Source organism: Trifolium pratense, linkage group LG4, assembly GCF_020283565.1.
Source record: "Trifolium pratense cultivar HEN17-A07 linkage group LG4, ARS_RC_1.1, whole genome shotgun sequence".
Taxonomy (NCBI): Eukaryota; Viridiplantae; Streptophyta; class Magnoliopsida; order Fabales; family Fabaceae; genus Trifolium; species Trifolium pratense.
In genome coordinates this window covers 26,250,372-26,272,180 of record NC_060062.1, presented here as the reverse complement: position 1 = coordinate 26,272,180, position 21,809 = coordinate 26,250,372, and the positions used below count along the sequence as shown (strand labels likewise).

At 30.9% G+C, this 21,809-nt stretch overlaps 4 protein-coding genes and 2 non-coding genes across 6 annotated transcripts in view; 4 read left to right on the top strand and 2 right to left on the bottom strand.

Annotated features, from left to right (window-relative positions):
• The window catches only part of LOC123920960 (immediate early response 3-interacting protein 1-like), an 85,280-nt gene that overhangs the window by 7,885 nt on the left and 55,586 nt on the right, over nt 1-21,809 (bottom strand). The gene's annotated exons all lie outside the window — the stretch shown is intronic.
• TRNAN-GUU lies at nt 4,510-4,583 on the top strand. The gene has a single exon. It is a non-coding gene; the product is annotated as a tRNA-Asn (tRNA).
• On the top strand, nt 7,926-9,020 carry LOC123920477. Its single transcript, XM_045972740.1, has 2 exons — nt 7,926-8,122; nt 8,243-9,020. The coding sequence occupies exons 1-2, from the start codon at nt 7,926-7,928 to the stop codon at nt 9,018-9,020; spliced, it is 975 nt and encodes a 324-aa protein (XP_045828696.1).
• On the top strand, nt 12,870-17,442 carry LOC123920954 (glycosylinositol phosphorylceramide mannosyl transferase 1-like). The gene is made up of 5 exons (XM_045973316.1): nt 12,870-13,669; nt 14,785-15,181; nt 15,800-15,963; nt 16,079-16,149; nt 16,991-17,442. Exons 1-5 carry the CDS (start codon nt 13,464-13,466, stop codon nt 17,149-17,151), a joined length of 999 nt encoding a protein of 332 aa, XP_045829272.1. The 5' UTR covers nt 12,870-13,463; the 3' UTR covers nt 17,152-17,442.
• On the top strand, nt 18,113-18,184 carry TRNAP-AGG. The gene has a single exon. It is a non-coding gene; the product is annotated as a tRNA-Pro (tRNA).
• On the bottom strand, nt 18,255-20,688 carry LOC123920952. The gene is made up of 2 exons (XM_045973313.1): nt 19,324-20,688; nt 18,255-18,612 (listed from the first exon to the last, which is right to left on the bottom strand). Exons 1-2 carry the CDS (start codon nt 20,328-20,330, stop codon nt 18,354-18,356), a joined length of 1,266 nt encoding a protein of 421 aa, XP_045829269.1. The 5' UTR covers nt 20,331-20,688; the 3' UTR covers nt 18,255-18,353.

The window sequence follows — 21,809 nt, the reverse complement described above, 5'->3', positions numbered from 1 at the left end:
GGAGCTTTTGTAGGGAAATAGTGATTAGAATAGTATTGTGCCTTAATATATTAAGGAAAATGCTTATTAACACGAAGGATAAAATAGCGAAATATACGAAGCGCGCATCTCGCTCTGTTATTCTCTTCTTTCTCTTTGATTTGTTGCACCGCTATTTCATAATCACTTCTGATGGTGTGAGTGTGCGACAAAAACCTTTGATACAATTAGCCAACAACTTTCGTTTGGGAAACCAAGGCTATTGCGCCAACAATGAACAATGGTCATACCTCAACTCAATTAATACACCCCTCTAATGAGAATTTATTCAAGTTCATTCTCTCCATGAAATTGCTCATACTGACCCAAACCTCATTCCAAAAGAAATACAGTACTTTCATCCACTTCTATATTATACTATAATGTTTTTCCAGTCATAGAGCACAACACGTTTTTGTGATAAAGGAGAAGTGTTAAACATCAGATATTTTAAACATTTTTTCTAAAATATTTTTAAGTGGTGAAGAAGAATTACAAGTTTTCTCTCTGACTGCAAAATTGGTGAGATGGTTACTAAGAGAGATGACTTTGAAAGGAGCTCTGGGACAAAGTGAAATATATATATATATATATATATATATATATATATATATATATATATATATATAAAAGAAATAAATGAAAAAACTGTCTGAGTTTGTAACCAACAAATCAAGTCATGCGTATTCTTGTATTTCGTCGTAGGTCAATGTTTCGTAACATATAGCACCGCTGATATATTATGAGATTAAGGAAAAAATATTTTTGAAAATAATTTTTCCCTTATAATTTGGGAAAAAATATGTGATTTTTTCTTTATAATTTGGGACGGAGAGAGTATTATTAATCAAACTTGTTTTGAACCAAATATATCAATTTTTCAATTGTATCTTATGAAAGGGAATGAAGTCAGTATACTGTTAATAAGATTATTATTTTTGTTTAAAAAATGATTTTGGTTTAAATATAAGTTTGGTTTAAAAATAGCTATTTTTAAAATTAAAAAACGATATATTTACATGAATCAACTTCATATTTAAAACAATTTTTTTATGGAAAAAAAAAAAGCCAAGAAACAACTTCCTATATGAGATTATTATTGCTCACGTTTGTCACACAATAACAAATTTTTTATTTGGAAGGAACACTGTGAGGTGTTGGAACTTGGAAGGCTGTGTAACACAATGGACGGTTGGTGGATGGTGGGTTAGCGACAATTAATTAGAAAGAATTAATAGTAGTAATATGTTTTGTTTGTTTATCGGAAGAAAGAAGTGGAAGGAGTATGCGCGGGATTTTGGATTAGTTTAGACGCTTAATTATTGTTAGTAGTGTATTCTGTTTTAATATATAAAGGATAAAGGATATAATCATCGTCACATTTAGAATCAATGAAATACTGAATTTTCTATTTTATTTTTAGAATCAATGAAATATTGAAATTTCTATTTTATTTTTAGTTAATTTTTAATGTTTTTTCTTAGTTTTTAGTGTAGAACTCTAGTTCTTAGTCTCGAAAGGATTTAGCTCTCTATCACCGACGATGATGTCGGAGGTGCTTGGCTGGCGGTGCGAAGAATACTCATTGAGAGGAATGAAGTGGTTGCTTAGATTTTGTGCAGTTATAAGTCTACAAAAGAATTTAGGTTTGTTGCTAATGTTATTTTTGCAAGTGTGTTGTGGATTGAGATGCAAATTATGAAAGTAATTTTCTTTTGTCAACTTATTCATTGCTTCGCGCATCTTATCAGTTGATAAAAATACACCTGTCCACTATTAGGTAGAAGATACATCCAAAATCATCCTATCAAATTTGTTTTTCATATCGTTCGCTACTTAAGTAGCGGAGTAGCGGATGACATTTTTTTAACGTCTGTTACTTAAGTAGCGGAAGGGTAAAAATCGAAATGTGTAGGGCGAGCGAGAAGGAGGTAGGATGGCAAAAGAAGATCTCATCATAAAAAGAGGGAAACCAAAATCAAAGCACCGATAAAACTCCAACAATATAAGAATAAAGAGAAAAATAAAGGAGAAATTTGAGCTTGAATAACAAGACAATCAAGGCTCGGATGCTCATGGTAATGTTTAGAAAAATTCTCTTCTCCCCACGTTTCTCTTCTCCCTTTGGAAATTTCATTTTTGCCCATGATAAAAAACTTCGAAACGCATTTTCCAAATTATTTTTACAGTTTAAAGTAGTATTTGAACTACAAAAACATCGAAAAACATATTTCAAAGTTTTTTAATATGGATAAAAATGGTTTGACAAAAAAGAAAAGGATAAAAATGGAATTTCTGGACAACAAGAGAAACATGAGGGAAGAGAATTTTTCAAATGTTTATACTCTTTAATTATTGGTCCAAATCCAAAACCCCAAAGTCAAAGTTTTAGTGTCCATTATCCTTCACCTAAGCTAACACCCCCTCAAACCAAAAAAACAGAGAAAATTGGGATCATTTTACTTTACGAAAATATTGTTGTTTTCATTTTTAAAAAATTATATTAGTTTTACTTGTTAATAAATATTAGTCCAAACAAAAAATAAAAAATAAACTTGAACAATTGTTTTACATTTTTTAAAACAATAAAAGTATCAAAATGTACTAAATACTAAAAAATATGAATGTACCCAAAAAAAGGTATCAAATTTTTTTTTCATTTTGTTTCAAAAAAAAAGTTATTTTCATTATTTTCTAAAAACATAATCTCTGTTAGCATTTTATCTCATCTTCATCACATGACTCACTTTAAAAGTTTATTTTTTCTTGTTAATAAATAAAACTATAACAATTTTAGAAAATAAAAATTACAAATATTTTTACAAATTAAACAGGTCCTAGCATGCTCTTGCTTGATAATTTATTGTCACTATTCCAAAATATAAGAGAAAATTGGTTAAAGAAAGTTGATGTATTTAGTCCAAATATTTAACAAAATACACTATTTTTTTAACCAATTTTTTCTTATATTTTGGGACAGAGAGAGTAGTTACAAGTACTATTAAAAAAAAATTCTATTGCATGTAATATATTTATTAGTTTTTTTGGGTTTGCAATGAGCTGAAGATCGAACCAAGAACCTATAACATACTACCCAAATCCCTCACCACTAGACAAAAACAACCTTAAAAATTAAATACGTACTGAACTACTATATAATGTGACAATTTAATTATTGAATTTTTATTGAAAGAGTTATCCATATTTACTATATGATAGTTTAAAATAAGATTATCTCGGTCGGATAAAAAAATAATACAGTAATAAATAAGTAAAACTCGAAGATGCTCTAAAACATTTTGTCAAAAGAAATTATGATCTTGATAACCAGTGCATCGGGTGTATTAGTTAAGAAATTCTAAAGAAAAATAAAAGAAAAGATACATTAGCAAAATCATAATTTAAATTTTTAAAATGTTTGAATATACAATTTTTAAGACAAAAATTTTGAATTTATACATTTAACTAATATCTTTTGTGCGTTAGTTACCATTTGCATTAAATCTTCTTATATATAATGGTTGTAATATCCAACTAGGTAACCCTAATTTGCATATGTAGTTTTGGAGGCAACTTTTTCAATACCTTTATTATTAAAAAATAAATAATAAATGTGTCTACCATTGGAATCGAACCCACAACACTTAATGTGAATAAAGTGTCTCAACCATTATGGCATATAAACCAATTATGATAAAAATTATGATCAAGGTAATAAACATCATATTGTGGAATCAATTATCATCAATTAAATAGGAAAATTTTCAAATGACAATTAAGCACCATCAATTTCATTTTTTGCAACATTTCATAGGACAATTAAGTGGGTCAATTTTCTTATGATAATTGACGGTGGTTCTGCAAGTGCACAAAATCGCTACCAAGTAATAAAGTGATAAGTTTATCGTTCTCCACAGAGATTGTGTCAAGGTTACTAGTTTCGCTTAAGAATATGGATAGTTGTTTTCGCTTTGTTTGTTTTAAGAAGGTATCTTTGCGGGTACTTTAGTAAGTGTGATCGGATCCCTCCCTTACTCCTACTTGGTGGCTCAATTATTTCTCTCTTTAAGGATTTAGACTCTTGAAAATAGGTTTGAAGCAATATATGTTCCTATTTCTATTACAAGCTTTTACAAAGCCTAGTTAAAGGTTACCTTTACATTATTTAGACACCATTATTCAGAGCTCCACTTTTTCGTTTAAACTTTGATCTCTTCACCCTGGGGACCCACATGAATACTCTGCAAGGTAGAAATTAACGTTCTTTCCAATCCTATACTAAGACGGCAGATACTGAATTTAATGGTTTCATGTAGGCCCTAATATGCTGTCATTCAGTCGGGATTACTAGCTTTGTTTCCTATGTGATATCCACTAGGTCCTTAGATTTTATTCTAATGTGATCAATATTAAAATAACTAAAACCAGACAACAAAAAAGTTTGAAATAGAAATAACTGAATTTATAAATATTATAGAAATTTGATAAGAAGCTGGAATAGCTCAGTTGGTTAGAGCGTGTGGCTGTTAACCACAAGGTCGGAGGTTCAACCACTCCTTCTAGCGAATTTTATTTTTGAAGGGAACTGTTGTGCAGATAAAATAGCTGCTTTAGGCATCAATGTTGATGATTTTTATTGGTGGGATAATGTTCCGCCTAGTGTTCAAGGAGATTATATTAGTAATTTAATGGGTCTTCAGTCTTTTAGATTTCATTAAATCCATTGCACTCTTTTTCCCTTATCCTTGGTTTTATTTCTTGGGGTTTTCCAGGAAAGGTTTTTAATGAGGTAGTGGCAGGGTCCTTGTATTTTTGTTTCCTTGGGTTTTGGTCTAGTCCCCCCAAGTTTGTCTCTTTTTTCTTTCTTTCTAATAAATTTATTAGGGTGCTGCAAATGATAGGTGATGATTATGGGGTGCCAACATAGTTGGGATGTCATAGTTATCATGTGATGCCTTTGCACGCTAATGTTTTATAAAAAAAAAAGGGAGTTTCTCGACTCCACCTAACCTAGGAAAAATAAATTACAAAGACAGAAAGAAAAGAACCTTGTTGGCCTTGGAGTTCCTTGGCCTCCTTGCCTCTTCCTTAGAGTTCTCCTAACTCTTGAATATGTTGGAATATTTTGGAATGAATAATTTGTAAGGAGGAAGGCTCTATTTATAGTTTTACAGCTGGGTTTTGGGCTTTTCTGCGCATCCATCGCACCCATCGTGGCCACGATGGCATGTAATTTCGTCTCATCGTGGCCACGATGGATCCTATCGTGGTGCGTTGGAAGATTTGCTCAAGATTTTCTGCTTATTTTTCAAGTTATCATCGTGTCACGATGACAAGTCATCGTGCCACGATGGTAAAGATTTTTAGCAGATTTTCTTCTATTTTATCCGTCTTCTCATCGCGCCACGCTGAGACTCATCGTGGGTACGATAGTGCGCTGCTCTATTACATTTTTGCCCTTTTTTGCTGCTTTTTCCACTTTTCTTGCTTCTAGTCCTTGTATCTTCACTTTTCCCGATATTTGCTTTCTTTTGGTCTTCAATTACTATAAAAACTATATTAATCCACTACTAAAAACTTCATATAATTTGTTGTCATCAATAATAAAAAAAATAAAATGGGAATTCATAGCTATTAGAATTATTATAGTTTTATCATCAAAAAAATTATTATAGTTGTTTTTTTGGTAAATGAAATTAGGGTAAATAGTGTTATACCCCCCTGCAAAATAGACGAGTTTTGCGTTACCCCCCTGCAAAATATTTTTTCGAGATTACCCCCCTGCAATGTCAAGATTCTTTATGTTACCCCCCTGACTTAACAAGTGGGCATATGACATGGAAGAATCTTGACGTGGCATGACACGTGGAAATTAATTTATTTTTTATTTATTTTTAATTGTTAACTCATTAATTAATGTGGGTTTTTAATTAAAAAAAATGAAAAAAAAACTTAAAAGTTGTTATATTTTTATGAACTTACTTAAAAGAAAGTTTTTTTTTTTTTTTGACTAAAAGTTGTTATTATATATAATAAAAAAATTCTTATATAAATATAATAACTAATAATAGAGTAACCAACAAAAAAAAATGAAGATGAAAAAAAACTAATAATAATAATAATAGTAACCAAAAAACTAATAATAATAATATTATTATTATTATTAGTTTTTAATAATAATAATAGTAACCAAAAAACTAATAATAATAATATTATTATTATTAGTTTTTTTTTTCATCTTCGTTTTTTTTTGTTACTCTATTATTATATATAAAACAAAAAATTCTTATATATAAAAGTTGTTATTATATATAAAAAAAAAATTCTTATATATAAAAGTTGTTATTATATATATAAAAAAAAATTCTTATATATATATAATAACTAATAATAGAGTAACCAAAAAATAAACGAAGATGAAAAAAAAACTAATAATAATAATAATATATAATATTATTATTATTAGTTTTTTGGTTACTATTATTATTATTATTATTAAAAATTAATAATAATAATATTATTATTATTAGTTTTTTTGTTACTATTATTATTATTTGTTTTTTTTTCATCTTCGTTTTTTTTTTGTTGGTTACTCTATTATTAGTTATTATATATATATAAGAATTTTTTTATATATATAATAACAACTTTTAGTCAAAAAAAAAAAAACTTTCTTTTAAGTAAGTTCATAAAAATATAACAACTTTTAAGTTTTTTTTCATTTTTTTAATTAAAAACCCACATTAATTAATGAGTTGGCAATTAAAAATAAATAAAAAATAAATTAATTTCCACGTGTCATGCCACGTCAAGATTCTTCCATGTCATATGCCCACTTGTTAAGCCAGGGGGGTAACGCAAAGAATCTTGACATTGCAGGGGGGTAATCTCAAAAAAATATTTTGCAGGGGGGGTAACGCAAAACTCGTCTATTTTGCAGGGGGGTATAACACTATTTACCCATGAAATTATTAGTATTAAAAAATGAATTGAAAGAGTCAGATTATTAAACAAAATCGTGTAGGATAGTGCTTAATTGATTTGAAAATATATGCGGACCCGTATTTATTAAAGGTTCGATTTATATATATATATATATATATATATATATATATATATATATATATATATATATATATATATATATTTATAATAAAAATTCGACATGATGTTTTATTTGTTTATCTAGGCGTTCCGCGCCTGTCTGTGCCTAACTTATGTACAAAAAAAAAAGATATGTCTTATGTTATGGTTAGTTTGTTAATAAAAGATTTTAGCTGCTAAAAAAATATGTGCTTTATGTTATTGTAAGTTTGTTAATAAAAGATTTTTGTTGCTACTAAAAAAAAGCAAGGGTAATGTTGATATTATGAAAAATCTACACAAAAACTCATGTATTCTCTTTATATATAGTATATAATAGATATAGATGAAAAAACCATTAAAAAAAGAGAGCGGTAGTTAAAGGAAGTTAAGGGCAAAATGGACACAAAAAAAAGCCAGCCCAAACTTCCCTATTATATATTGTTATAGATAGAATAGATATAGATGAAAAAACCATAAATAAAAAAGAGGTAGTTAGAGGAAGTTAAGGGCAATTATGGAATAATTAAAAAACCATAAAGGAAGTTAAGGGCAAAATGAACCAAAGAAAAAGTCAGCCCAAACTCCCCTATCCTCTTTATATATTGTTATAGATTATAGATATTACATAAAGAGCCGATATTGTTTTAAATGTTGCATCAAGTGGTAGCAGCACTGCTTTTACTTGGCAGAAGAACTGCACATTTCATGTTTTGCATTCCCATAAATGTGGATGAATACTCTACTTGAACTATTCATCCTAACATTCATTTAGCCAATTGATTGTCAAGGCAAGGATCATTATATGGGACGAAGCTCCTATGATGCACAAACATTGTTTTGAGGTAGTTGATCGCAGCTTAAGGGATGTTCTTACACCTTATGATGAGCGCAATAAATACATTCATTTTGGGGGAAAAGTTGTAGTATTTTGTGGTGATTTTAGACAAATTCTATCGGTCATACACAAAGGAACTAGACAAGCAGTTGTAAATGCTACCATTAATTCATCCAAAATTTGGCATCACTGTGAAGTATTAACATTAACCACTAATATGAGACTTTTGCATGGTAGTGTTGGTCAGGATCTACATGAAAGGAAAATCTTGTCAGATTGAGTTTTGGGAATTGGTGATGAAAGTATTGAAGACAGAGATGATGTTGACATCACGCTGCGTATTCCAGATGATGTTCTGATTTCAAGCTCAAATGATCTTATTGCCTCGATTGTTACTGTCATATATCCATCTATATTAGATAATATGAAACATCCTTCATTTTTTCATGATAGAGTCATATTGACTCCAAAAAATTCAATTGTTGACTTGATTAATGAGTACATGTTGTTATTGATAGACGATGATGAGAACGTACATTTGAGATACGATTCTCCAAATAATGATAACTCTGGTTTCGACAAGCCGGATGATATACACACTCCCGAGTTTTTAAATACAATTGTCTGTTCGGGCCTTCCAAATCACAAGTTAATATTGAAATTTGGAGTTTCAGTTATGTTATTGAGAAATATTGATCCAGCTCATGGGTTGTGCAATGAAACTCGGTTGATTGTTACAAAGATGAGACAATTTATTATAGAAGGAAATATAATATCAGAAAGCAATATATGCGACAAAGTTTTTATTCCCGGATTATCCTTAACACCATCTAATATCAAAATCCCTTTCAAATTTCAATGTTGGCAGTTTCCTATCGTTGTTTCATTTGCCATGACTATTAACAAGAGTCAGGGTCAGTCACTGAAAAATGTTGGAGTGTATCTTCCGCAATCAGTATTTTCACATGGTCAGTTATACATTGTTGTGTCAAGACTCACATTGAGAAATGGTTTGAAGATTTTAATCGTTGATGATAACGAAAACCTTACAAATACCACTTCAAAGGTAGTTTATAAATAAATTTTCCGTAATTTGTAGGATTGTTTGTATTTTCATGTTTAAGTAAGTTGGTGGAAATAAATTAGACAATAAATATCTTCGGTTTTTACGCGTATGAATTACTTTATTTATTAGCCAAAAGAGATATAATATAATCGATCTATAATTATTGACCCATGCGAACGCACGGACATAGTGACTAGTTTATATAATATTTCAAGAGAAGCTTTTCTTTATTAACAAAAAAAAAAAGTTCTGTTCTTAGTAAAAAAAATGTTCTTGTTAATATGTAGATGAAGAACAGAACATTTAATAAAAAAAAATATCAAAGAAAAATATGTAAGGGTCGGAGGTTCGAACAGCCTGATCATTTCATCTATCTTAAGAGTAAAATTTCTAGTAAATAAACTATTTTTTTTTTAAAAAAAAAAGAAGAATGGACTGCTACATAATTATATAGTCGATGAATGACGAGAAAATGTTTAAATAAATAGTAATCCCTGAAAAGTAGGATCTAAGTCATTAATGTTGCTCTGTGAAAAAAAAAATGTTATAGTCCGTTTGACCCAACTTTTTTTTAGAGTTTATGTAATATAAATTAGGTTTTATGCTATTTTATAAGTTCACAGTAGTGAAATTTATAATTTTATAAATTATTTTATCATAAACTATCTTGACAAACTTATAATAATATATATATAAGCTATTTGCATAAGTTCTAAAAAAAATTGGTTCAAAAATTCTAATTTTTTAAAAAAAGTCATTTACGTTGCTCTCATGTCATGATTATTAATTAATAAAAACATATCATTAATAAAAGTCATCCGTACACGTATCACATCAGAGTCTATACTATCATTTTTCTGACTTTTTTTTGACACATCATTTTTCTGACTTATTCATGTTAACTAGTAGTATTAAATTAAATCTCAAGTAGTTAATAAGATTTTTTTAAGATAGATTGTTTCAGAGAGGTTGAATTTGATTCTCAAGTAAAATAATTTTTTATCAAATTTTATTTATTTCGTAGTGACGGATCCATATATTTAATAATGATGTGGTTAAATAAATATCAAAGAAATTATACACTAAATTATATATTTTTTGACGGATATACAATAAATTATATTGAAAATGAGAAATAATATTTTTTGACGCAATACATTTACGATGAAAATTGTTTATCATCCATTTCTTGAAAATGAGTTAAAATAACATCACTGCTTATATGTTTCCAATGGTAGAGGTACATTAACATATTGGGATGAGCTGCAACAGAGTTGAAATTTTTTTATGGGGTTAAAAATGCACAGACCGTTAATCTTGACGAGTCTCAATAACATATAACATATTAAATGAAAGAGAAGCTCAAGAAATTATAAATACGCTGCGGGCCAATCCGCCTGCTTTTTAGACGGGCAGGCCAACTTAAGACACCGAGCCAAAAACTTTGTCTCAACCCACAAAAATGCCAGGTTAAACAGGTCGGCCCGGCTCGGTTTGCCACCCTTAATTAAAATAAAACTTAATTTTAATTATTTAGAATGAGTCTTTGATTTGATGTAGCTTACGTATCTTTTCAAAAATTATGGTGCCACTTAGGGTCAATTTGGTTCTATGAAAAGAAAGTTGGAGGAAAGAAAATTACAAAAACCAATGAATGAACTTAGACTACTTTATAGTCAATGTTCATTCATTGGTTTTCGTAATTTTCTTTCATCCAACTTTCTTTCCATTGAACCCAACAGACCATTAATGTCAGCTTCTTCATTTGAGTAAATGCAGATTTTATTTTTTTTGATTTATAACTCTCTGATTCCTAGGGGAAAAGGGCCCTAATAGTCCAGAGTTCGGCCGCGCGGTAAGTAAAGCCTAGCCAATAAATTGTTCCACACAAGAATCGAATCCGGGTTCTTCTGAAATCCGTCCTTTTTGGTGAAGCTCATTAACCACTTGAGCCCAATGACTTGGTTAATAAATGTAGATTTTATATATTGAAAATATCTTAATTAGAAAGTCTGCCTATTTATAGAATCTTCTTGGTTTTTTCTCTAAGAAATTTCCCTATTACTTATTTGGTTGTTTTTATTTTCCAAGACAAACCTATGGTGTTCATCTTTTGAAAATTGGAAGTGCTCTAGTGCAGTTGGTTAAGTATGTAATTTAATTAAGGAATTGATGGAGTATAATTTTCACATTTATATACTTGGATTTGTAGTTTTATCAAGTCTAGTACATCTAAGAAACTTGTCACAGTTGCTTGATCGAATGTTTCTCCCTAATTTCAAAAGGGGTCTAAGCTTGTGTTATCTTAAAATTATTAAATGTTTAGCAACCTTTAACATTGCAAAACTTAGGGGATATATTAAATGTTAAACAACCTTGAGCAACCTTCCCCCATACCTCCTTCACGAGAAGACAATATCCCAAAAACACCAAATACATATCCAGATATTGGATGATGCGCCACGCTTACCTAGCTATCATGACCATATTGAACGCTTGAAAGTTACATAAACCCAAACTCCAACAGCCTTTGGACAAGTCAATCTATCCCAAGCCAACCACCTGATCCCCTTGTTATTAACTCCACCATCCCACCAGAAGTCATTCAACATATTATTTCAATATCGGTAACCGCAATGGATGATAAAATATAAAATTCATAGTATAAGACAGGATCGCCTGAAGAATTTATTTTCTTCCAAATTCAATCTTTGATGTACGAGAAAATTCCTTCTTGCTCCTCCCAATGATAGAGGGAAAACCCAAATAATTGTCGGTATGACGAACCCCTAGGATCTGTGCAAGGTTTTCTTGTTCAGCATCACTAATGATTTGAACCCATCCAGACCACTTCTCACCAAAGCCCATTCTCTTTGGTACACCTCTAAGATTCCCCCAATCCACTCTATCATATGCCTTACTAATTTCAACGCCAATTCACTCTTCCTCCCTGTAGTTCGTCTCTTCAAAGCATGGATAACCTCCATGACCACAATACCATTATCATAGATAGATCTCCCTTCAACAAACACCGATTACTCCGAAGAGATACATTTATTGAGGCAAAACTACAATCTACTAGCAAATATTTTAGACATCATTTTATGCACATTATTACACAAAGAAATGAGATGCAACTCTTTAATGGAAATCCGATTATCACACTTCTGAATAAGAAAAATATTTGTCTCATTAAGTTTTCGTAGGAAAGTACCCCCTCCTAAGCCACAAGGTTTTTGTTTTTTTTTTCCAAATATCACCGCCACATAATTTCCAAAAGTTTTGATAAAATATCGAATTGAACCCTTCCAAACCTATATTTTTTTAACTCATATTTAAAATTGGAGGTGTACAAATTTATTTAATTAGACTAACTAGTGACATTATTGAAATTCATTTTTTTTTCACCATAGTTTAATTTGGTTTGGGGTCAGTTCTGGCATCAAGTGGTTCCAGCCTCCTTCCGATCGCGACATTATTGAAATTCTTATTGTATACTCCCTTCGGCATTATTGAAAGTGGCCTAGATACATTAGTTATTCAATGTATCTAAAAAGTGACATTTACTTATAATTAAGGTCGGAGGGAGTATTAAATAAAGGGTCATGCTAAACAGTGCCCCCGGGGCACTTGTTAAGCATACCTAAAAATAAAATGAAAAATAAAATTTATATTGAAAAGACAACTTTTTGTACTTTTGAGGCATTGAATGCACGCATTTCGAGACAGAATTTCTATTTTAAGATGTTTAAGCAGTGCCCCGGGACACTGTTTAGCATTTTCCTTAAATAAATAGATAAATTAAATTAAATTAAATTAAATACATCTTATCTTATTTAAAGATAGACTAGATCTTGATTGCACACACTTCAAAGTAACGTGATGAAGATTTATACCCAAGTAAATGACAAACATAATTTGTCTCACCCAATCCCTTCAATTCAACAATCAATTTAACAAATAAATCCTACTATATTTATTTTCTTTTCTTCTCCTTTCGTTTTCTTCATTCCAAACACACTATAAAAACAGAAAAACAAAATTTCATTCAACAGCATTAATTTGATTCCATTCATATACCGGTGTAACAACCAAAACCAGTGAAACACTGAAACAAAACATTACCGTTCTTCTTCTCACACCACAACAAGATCTTCCTCGTTTCTCAATTTCCGATCCAATCATCATCAAACGTCAATTAACCCCTCCACGTGTCATCCAACACCTGATTCATATTTTCCTTCTTAATCGTTGCGTTGTCGGAACCTAACCAGTCAAAAACCAATCCTCTTTCTGCTTCGTCTTCACCGAGCCTAATTCCGAAGCTCCAAAAATGGAGTTTATTTTGATTCTGATTCGTCACTAAACCAAACTAAACCGAACCGAACCGGTTCGAATAAGAAAGATTCATCACCGGGTTTGGTTTTTTTTATAGATTCGGTGTCATTAACGGCGGTGATGAGAGGGAGCTGTTGGTTGAACCGTCGGATTGAACAACGGTTTCGTTTATTTGCGATCTCCACCGTTAAATCAGTGAAGATCAAGCTTCTGTTATTTTGTTGCGTTGCGTTAACTCTTCTCGCGTTTTCAACAACCGGTTCAAGTTTGTTACTATGGAATAATAATAATAATCAAACTCCTCTTCGCCGTTTCTCTGATTCAAGGTGAGTTTAATTTAATGGCAATTAATAATTAATCACTTAATTAATGATTAATATTAATTCTAACTTGTTTTTTTTTTTTTTTGTAGTTTCTATTTTAGGGTAACATGATTTTATTGTAATGATTGAGATCGGTTAGTTTTTTTGGTAGGAAATGTTTTTTTGGAAAGATACAAAGTTTCAGTTTTTTTATGGAATTTCTATATATGTGTTTGGAACTAAGATTCTGTTTGGTTTTTATTTGTTGTCTTTTTTGTTTCTTTTGCATAGGAAATATAAATAGAAAGGGATATAATAGGGTTTTATTGCTTTGATTTTAAGGTTATTGCTAAGTTCATTTTAGTGTAGGTTTGGGATCAAGTATGGTGAGTATGTCATAATCACGGAAATCCACCGTGATTTTGCAGAAGCTACAAAGTGTAACTTTTAAAAAATCAAGGTGGGTCACCGTGATTCTGACTTACCGACTGTGATACCAAATGTAGGCTAAGGTGATTAATATTATTTAGAGGCAGATTGGATATTGATATTTGGGGATGTGTTTCTGATGTTACTTTTGTTCATATTTGTATACTGGAAGTTGAATATGTTTTGGTGGTGTTGTTCAGTGATTATTATGTTTGTATACTGGTATTCGGGTCGGTAATTATGTATTTGAGTGATGGTTTAGTGTGTGTGTGTTTTGGTGAGCGTTCGAGTCGACTAACATGATTTTTTATGAGCTTGATTTGGTCAAATTTGAGTTTGAACTATTTTTACTCTGAAGCAATGTTCAATATAAAATGTTAGTATTAATTTGTCAACCTAAGAGCTAGTTCTTTATCTATTCTAGTTAGACTTGTGTTTAGAGACAGAAGCAATATTGATTCAAAATAACTAAACATTTTTTTTTTTACTAAAGTAACGTTTGAGAGAAGGCAATAAGTTTTGACCCTCTGAACCATGAATTCAAACAAACACTTAATGTTGTCTGAGTCATCACCACTTTGATGAGCTGCCAAAGTCAACTTACCAAATTGGATAAAAAGAGAAAACAAAATCTGGGGTTGACTTTTAAATTCGGAGAGTTTGTTGCAGATAACACCAGAGAACTAATTGTTGTTTCATTCTGTTTACAGGAAAGGATATTCTATTGTAATGAACACTTGGAAGAGATATGATCTGTTAAAGCAGTCCATCAAACATTATTCATCTTGTCCTCGACTTGAATCGGTACATATTGTGTGGAGTGAACCTAATCCTCCTTCAGAAAGTCTTCTAAAATATCTGCACCAAGTTGTAAAGTCCAAGTCTAGAGATGGACGTTATGCGAAGTTGAGGTTTGATATCAACCAGGAAGACAGTTTGAACAATAGATTTAAAGAAATTAAAGATTTGGAGACTGATGCCGTCTTTTCTATTGACGATGATGTCATATTTCCTTGCTCTTCAGTGGAATTTGCATTTGATGTTTGGCAAAGTGCACCTGATGCAATGGTGGGATTTGTACCTCGTGTCCATTGGGTGGATTCTTTGGTATGTATGTTTTTTATCTATTTTTTTACTAGATGATTGTGCATTATCCTTGATAATTTGGTCGCGAAATATATCTTTTATGCCATTGCTTTTGGAGCTCAAACATGAGATAAAACAAATGACTAATTAAGCTTCAAGCAAGTCAATTTATTTTTTATGATAGTCTTCATGCATCATTTCCTGTTTTTTGTTTGCACTGCAATATTTGGCCTCAATTCGTTATAGCATTCACCTTTCAAGATGTAGTTTTGCAAAACATAGAAAACATACTTTTTGTGAAACATATGCAGATCCATTTCAAATTTGAGCATGAATCCTTACTTCCATAAAACATAAAAAATAGCACATTTTGTATTTCACACGTGTAATCTGGGGTCCCGTACCTCGTGCCTGCGCTAACAAGAACTTCATTTTGTCACAGAAAAAAGAATTTCATCTCTTTAATCTATCCTTCAAGAAGCTGCTACTTATGTTTGATGCATCTTTAAACCTGATTTGAACTTATGATTGACGTCCTTTAGATTTGGTTTATCACTTTTCCCATGTTTAGTTCAGAGAGAGGAAAAATATCAAAAAACTTGTAAGGCTGATTTTTCAAATTATTCAATGTTCTTTCAGAACGGTGACGACAACAAATTTAGATATGGTGGATGGTGGTCTGTGTGGTGGACGGGTACATATAGTATGGTGCTCTCGAAGGCAGCATTCTTTCACAAAAAGTATTTCGCTCTCTACACAAATGAGATGCCATCGTCAATTAGAGAATTTGTAACTAAGAACAGGTTTTCATCTGAACTAGACTCCTACCGACGGCCTTTATTTTTAACACACTTCAATCTGTCAAACTTTAGTTCCAACTATTTTGTTATTTTCTCAATAATTTAATTGATTTACCAGGAATTGTGAAGATATTGCAATGTCTTTTCTTGTCGCAAATGCAACTGGTGCGCCCCCCATATGGGTTAAAGGTAATTTAAAAATGCCGTATCTTATAACAATTGCTCAGGAATTGAATGAATTTTATCTTTTCATTTTTCTGACATTTGTACGATTGGTTTGTGGTTGGGGAGCCAATGAATGATTTATGCTTAGAATGGTCCAAACTCTAAAGAAACATGAAACAAACCATATTTTCGCACTCTTCTTATTGACTGCTAGAAGTAGTTGTCGTTTGTTGTGTTCATTTAGATGCAATTCTTCCTTCATCTCCCTCTTGGACAAGATGGTGTTTGTTATGATGTTAACATACATATAAGTATGTCTTCAAAAAAAAAAAAATCATACATATAAGTAATAGCAGTAGCAAAAGGAAGCAGCTACTATTCAGATTTTCAGTCCGTGAATCCTCGTCCTTTATTACACCTTGTATATTGATGCAAGTGATACAACAATGTGCTAACTCATGTAAAACTGAGATTGAAATAATTTTCAACCAAATAAACCATATATATGTTTATCTTAGTATTAAGGAAGTTCCACTATTGTTTCTTTTGTTCCTTTCTGTGCAATGACGCCTATCTATATATTCATCATAATATGTTTACAGTTATCTTGATTTCGTTTGTGTTTCATCATGAGACTTATTTTTGAAACTAATGACCGTGCTAGTTTGTGACAAGTTGTGTACATTTTCTCTCCACGTTAGGCTTTTTATAATCTTAAGCAGTTGATTGTGAAGTTCCATGCTAATGCTTGGTTTTATGTTGAACATTGCTCTAGTTGGTTTTAAATGATGATATACGTCGCCACATATACAGAGAAGATACATGTATATGATGTTAACTTGATGGATTTTTGTCTTTGTTACAGGTAAAATATTTGAGATCGGATCAACTGGAATTAGTAGTTTGGGAGGTCATAGCGAACGAAGATCGGAGTGTGTCAACATATTTACTTCTGTGTATGGGCGGATGCCCTTGGAATATACTTCAGTGAAGGCCGTTGATAGTCGCAATCTTTGGTTTTGGTGATTGGTAGATTGTAATTTTCTTTACATTTTTAGAAATTCCACTGTTGTCAATTAGTGTTTAGTAGCTATAGTTGAGTTACCACGTTAGTGATATAGCTGTATGATATTGAACCTTATACAGAATTCTTGCTTTTTGGCCCTAATCTAGCAAGTTCCCTAGGTTGATTTCTTGTAATATTGACTTGTAATGCAAGTTAGCATCCTAGGTAAGGGTGCTTTTTGTCTCATCTCAGAGAATAATTTGTTTGTAGAAAATATTGAATGATATTAAACTTTTAGTATTTGTACTTCATCTTGTGTGTAGAAGTAACAGAGTGATGAAATGTTGAACAGGTAAACCAAATCAGAATCAATTTCTTCAAACTGCAATGTAGTTGGTTTTCATGACATGAGTAGTTGACAGTTAACAACTCTATGTTGCACATGTTTGTCCATAGAGTCAAACTTCAGCAACCTAGTCCACAAATCCTAGTTCAACCGAAAAAAATGTCAGAATTGTTAGATGAGACGTTGTGACATGTTGAGTTTAAACTCTGACTCTTTCAGTTATGCGAGTTTTCAATGATTATTGTCATTTCATCTATCTATTAAAAAAGAAAATCTTTTTAACAACTTGGTCATCACATCTGCAATCTGGCCTTGTGTTCCACAATGAACTAACCCAATGATTTCATCTCTAGTGATATCATTTAGAAAATATAATTTTCATGTGGTCTTTGATGAAAAACTGAAAATTAGCTGAGGAAAGTATGCTCTTTTGACAAAACAATTTTTATCTTCCTTAATTTTATCATATGAAAACTATATAACCTTAATTAAGTTGTTATACTTTCACACTCTACCAACAAAACAATCCTCACAAACTAAATTATCCGAATTCGCGATTTAATCATCATTTTTTTGAAAACCCGGTGTTTGTAACAGGTAAATGGTGTTCTATAAACAAATTATGTATACTTGTTGGGCATTTGGTCTAGTGGTATGATTCTCGCTTAGGGTGCGAGAGGTCCCGAGTTCAATTCTCGGAATGCCCCAAAAACTTTACTTGTTTTTTTATTTATTTATTTTTTTTTTTATATATATGAGCAATGGAAAAAAAAAAGCTAGCAAAATTGAAAATTTCCATTAAATAAAACAAAAATATGAAGAAAAACAACATATAGTAAAGTGGGATATATAGATGGATGATATGGACAATTATTATCATATTTGTAAGTTATCTAATTCTTCTATAGGAAAGCTAGTACTATTCTCTTGTTGTCCACCACCAGTGTTCCAAAGGAAACTAGCATACTTTGATAAATAAAAAGTGTTTCCAGGATCTGCTTCCAATGCTTGTAGATACCTTAGTTCTGCTGCCCAAGTATCTTTTCTTATCCACCACAAGAAATCAGCATATCTACAATATGCTTCACCCTCTGGTGAATCCACTACCACTGATTGTTTGTAGTATTCTTCAGCACTGTTTCATATCAAATGCACAAAATAGAGAAATTAAATTAGTACTGAAGTAAGAGCTAGAGTATTTTGAAGAGACTCATTCGAAACTAGCCAATCACACTATTGTTCGAGATTTGGAATGTATGAAGTGTGTTAGTGTTCGTAGTTAGCCACATCTGGACTATTCAGATTTCAATACAGATGGTCCAAATGTGGCTGACTATGTGCAATCACAAAGTTGTGACCGCACACGACTCAAATCCTTTTGTACCATACATGCATAATGATGATATAATAAAACATTCTCCAATAAGGACAACAAACGTAGTACATTAGCATTTTTTTTCTTACTCATATTTTTTTTCAACACTGAAAAATGTCACTTCAATATATATACTTTAGCTTAGACCAAAACAAATGTACTCAAAATTACTTATTTAAGCTTCAAAACAAATCAAAATCTAATCAACCCTTTCATTGCATAAAGAGAATAAACAAGCATATGATTCTTTTTTAGATGCATTCTTCTCTTAATGCAACACATGGTTTTAAACTGCGGTCCACAACATAAATGCTTTTGAGGTCTCTGCAACGACATTGCAACTACTATTTAGACCAAAATTTCTTGTATTATAAAGATTCATAGCATAAACACAACTATGATTTGAAACAATGACACATCATCAATCAATGCTAACAAATAGTATTACAAAATTAGATTTTGAAAACTCACCCATCATTGTCCTTCATGACAAGGAAGAGAAACTGTGCATAGTTAGACAGAAGAAGTGAATTATAAGGTGTGAGACTTATATGCTTTTTGTAATAAGCATCAGTTTTCTCATATTCCTCATATTGATCCCCTTCAATCTCCACAGAAACTTGAGACACAAGCTTCATCATTGTTTCATAGTCCAAATCCTCACCCCTCAACACTTTTTGCATCTTTGATGCTTCCTCCAACATAAAATTCCATAACTTTTCTTCCTCTTCTGTCAACTCATCCTTCACACACTCATCTTGAACAATAACACCGTGTAGAACTTCGTTCATCATCGATGAATTAGTAACATCTTTAGCAGTGTTGTTGTGACTCATAGAAAACACAGAAAAGTTACTTAGGAAAACCATAACATCAATCATAAGTGTTGGTGTTTCACTAAAAACTTGTTGAAACAACCAAACAAATGAATCATCCATTTCTCTATTTAACTTAACCATAACACTTTTCAAATCTTCACCACAAATTGATTCTCTTGTTTCCAAAGCATGATTTTGAAGCTCATGAAGCATAAACAATAAAGATGAAAAACTTTTCTTAACAGAACAATTATTCAATTCATTTACTTCATTTTTAAAACCTTCTTCTAATTGTAACTTCTTCTTAATCATCCTAATAGATAAAGGAATTCCAACACTTTTCACTTTTCTTTCAAAACTTAATCTCAAAATCTCTTCTCTCTCTGGCCAACTAGGTGGTTCTGGCTGAATACCAAGAAAAGAAGGTTCCAAAATTTCTCTTCTTTTTTCATCATTAAGAAAATGGAAATCATCAAAAAGAGAAGCAGAACAAGAACAAGCACGATTTACCCTTTTACCCCTCAAGATTTTGTTCTTGTGAGTGATATGTTTCAATGGCAGAGATGAAACAGAACGTGGTGATTTCCATGAATCAGAGGGAAAAGAACAAAGAGTTCTTAGTTTCCAACATTCAAGATTCGGAGAAACACTTGATCCCATGTTCTTGATCACTTCACACAAAGTTCTTTAAGGATTGAAATGAGAAAAATGATGAATTTTAAACTATAAAAAAACCCTTTTACTTAAAAAGAAAATTTTATCAAATCTATATAGAAATTAATCACAATCATGAGAAATCGGTGCATATGATAGAGAAAATTCAAAAGGGTCACATAAAAAGTTTCTTTTTTGATATAAAAAATCCAGCCAGAAGACTAAATTTTCGGATAAATTGAGGAATAAAAACAAAAAGGGTTAAAGAAAAAATGATCTTTTTATAGTAAAAAACATAAAAAAATCTAAGATTTTAAAGAGGCAAATTTTTGACTTTTGAGGATATTTTTTGTTTTAAGATACTGAAATTTTAATGAAAGGGTACAAGGTTTTGTTGAGGTGAAAAGTGGAGTGGATAACACGTGGGGTCTAACATACGTGGCAATGAGATAAAGTTTGTGAGATATTTAGTTGATGAGAAATTGTGATTTTTTAATTGGATTTTGTGTTCTTGATATTTTGATTGATAAGTTTGTGGATATTTGAGAAAGGATGATGCACTTTTTGGGTTTGAATAGTTAATTAGTGATCCTAATTGTGATGCAACTTTGGATGTGAAAATCACTAACTTCTAAACCACGCAAGCTGGATTTTTTTGGATGGTTAGTGAGAGTCTATTTAGTGGGAAGGAAATAAAGTAGAAATAATGAAAAATACAGTAATTAAAGAATAAATTTAGACTCAAATTTAGTTTAAGTTCATTATTTGATTTTGATTTTTTTTTCTTCTTTCATCTAAACAGGTATTTAAGGAACGGTTTTCACTTTGGTTCGGTTTTGGTTAAATTTGTTAATCAAATTTTATAAATTTTGAGTTAAGTCAAAACATATATATTATATCAAACCTTAATCAATCTGACTGATTTATCTATAAATTAGTTTTTACAATTACGCGTAAAAGATATTTGTTTCATGCCAATAGATTTTTTAAAAATTTTAAATGGATCTCCTATTAGTGCACTGTGAAATTGATGTCCCTTGTTAGTGTACTATGTTAGACCAACGATAAAAAAAAAAATTGAAGGGAAGTTATAGATTTGTTGTGAAGGGTAATTTTGGAAGAAAAATAAGCTACACCAAAATAATGTTTTGCCTTTATATATTATGTTATAGATTATAGATAACTTTTAGCTTGAAACGCAGGAAGTCAAATTAGGTGTTAAAATTGATTATTCCATATGCCAAATATTTTGTTTAACTCATCCCTTATTCTTTGATTTGAGAAAAGTATGAAATTCAATATATTCTTTAAACTTATCACTTTACTCTAAAAAAACGAAGAAAGTATTCTGCCATGCATGTTTAATCGAGTTGGAAGGAGGATGGGATATATATATATATATATATATAGGGGTTTTCTAACTTAGACCCTAGTTAGGTCTAAGTTAGCAAGGTGCACCTTTTCAATTGGACCAAAATACCCATT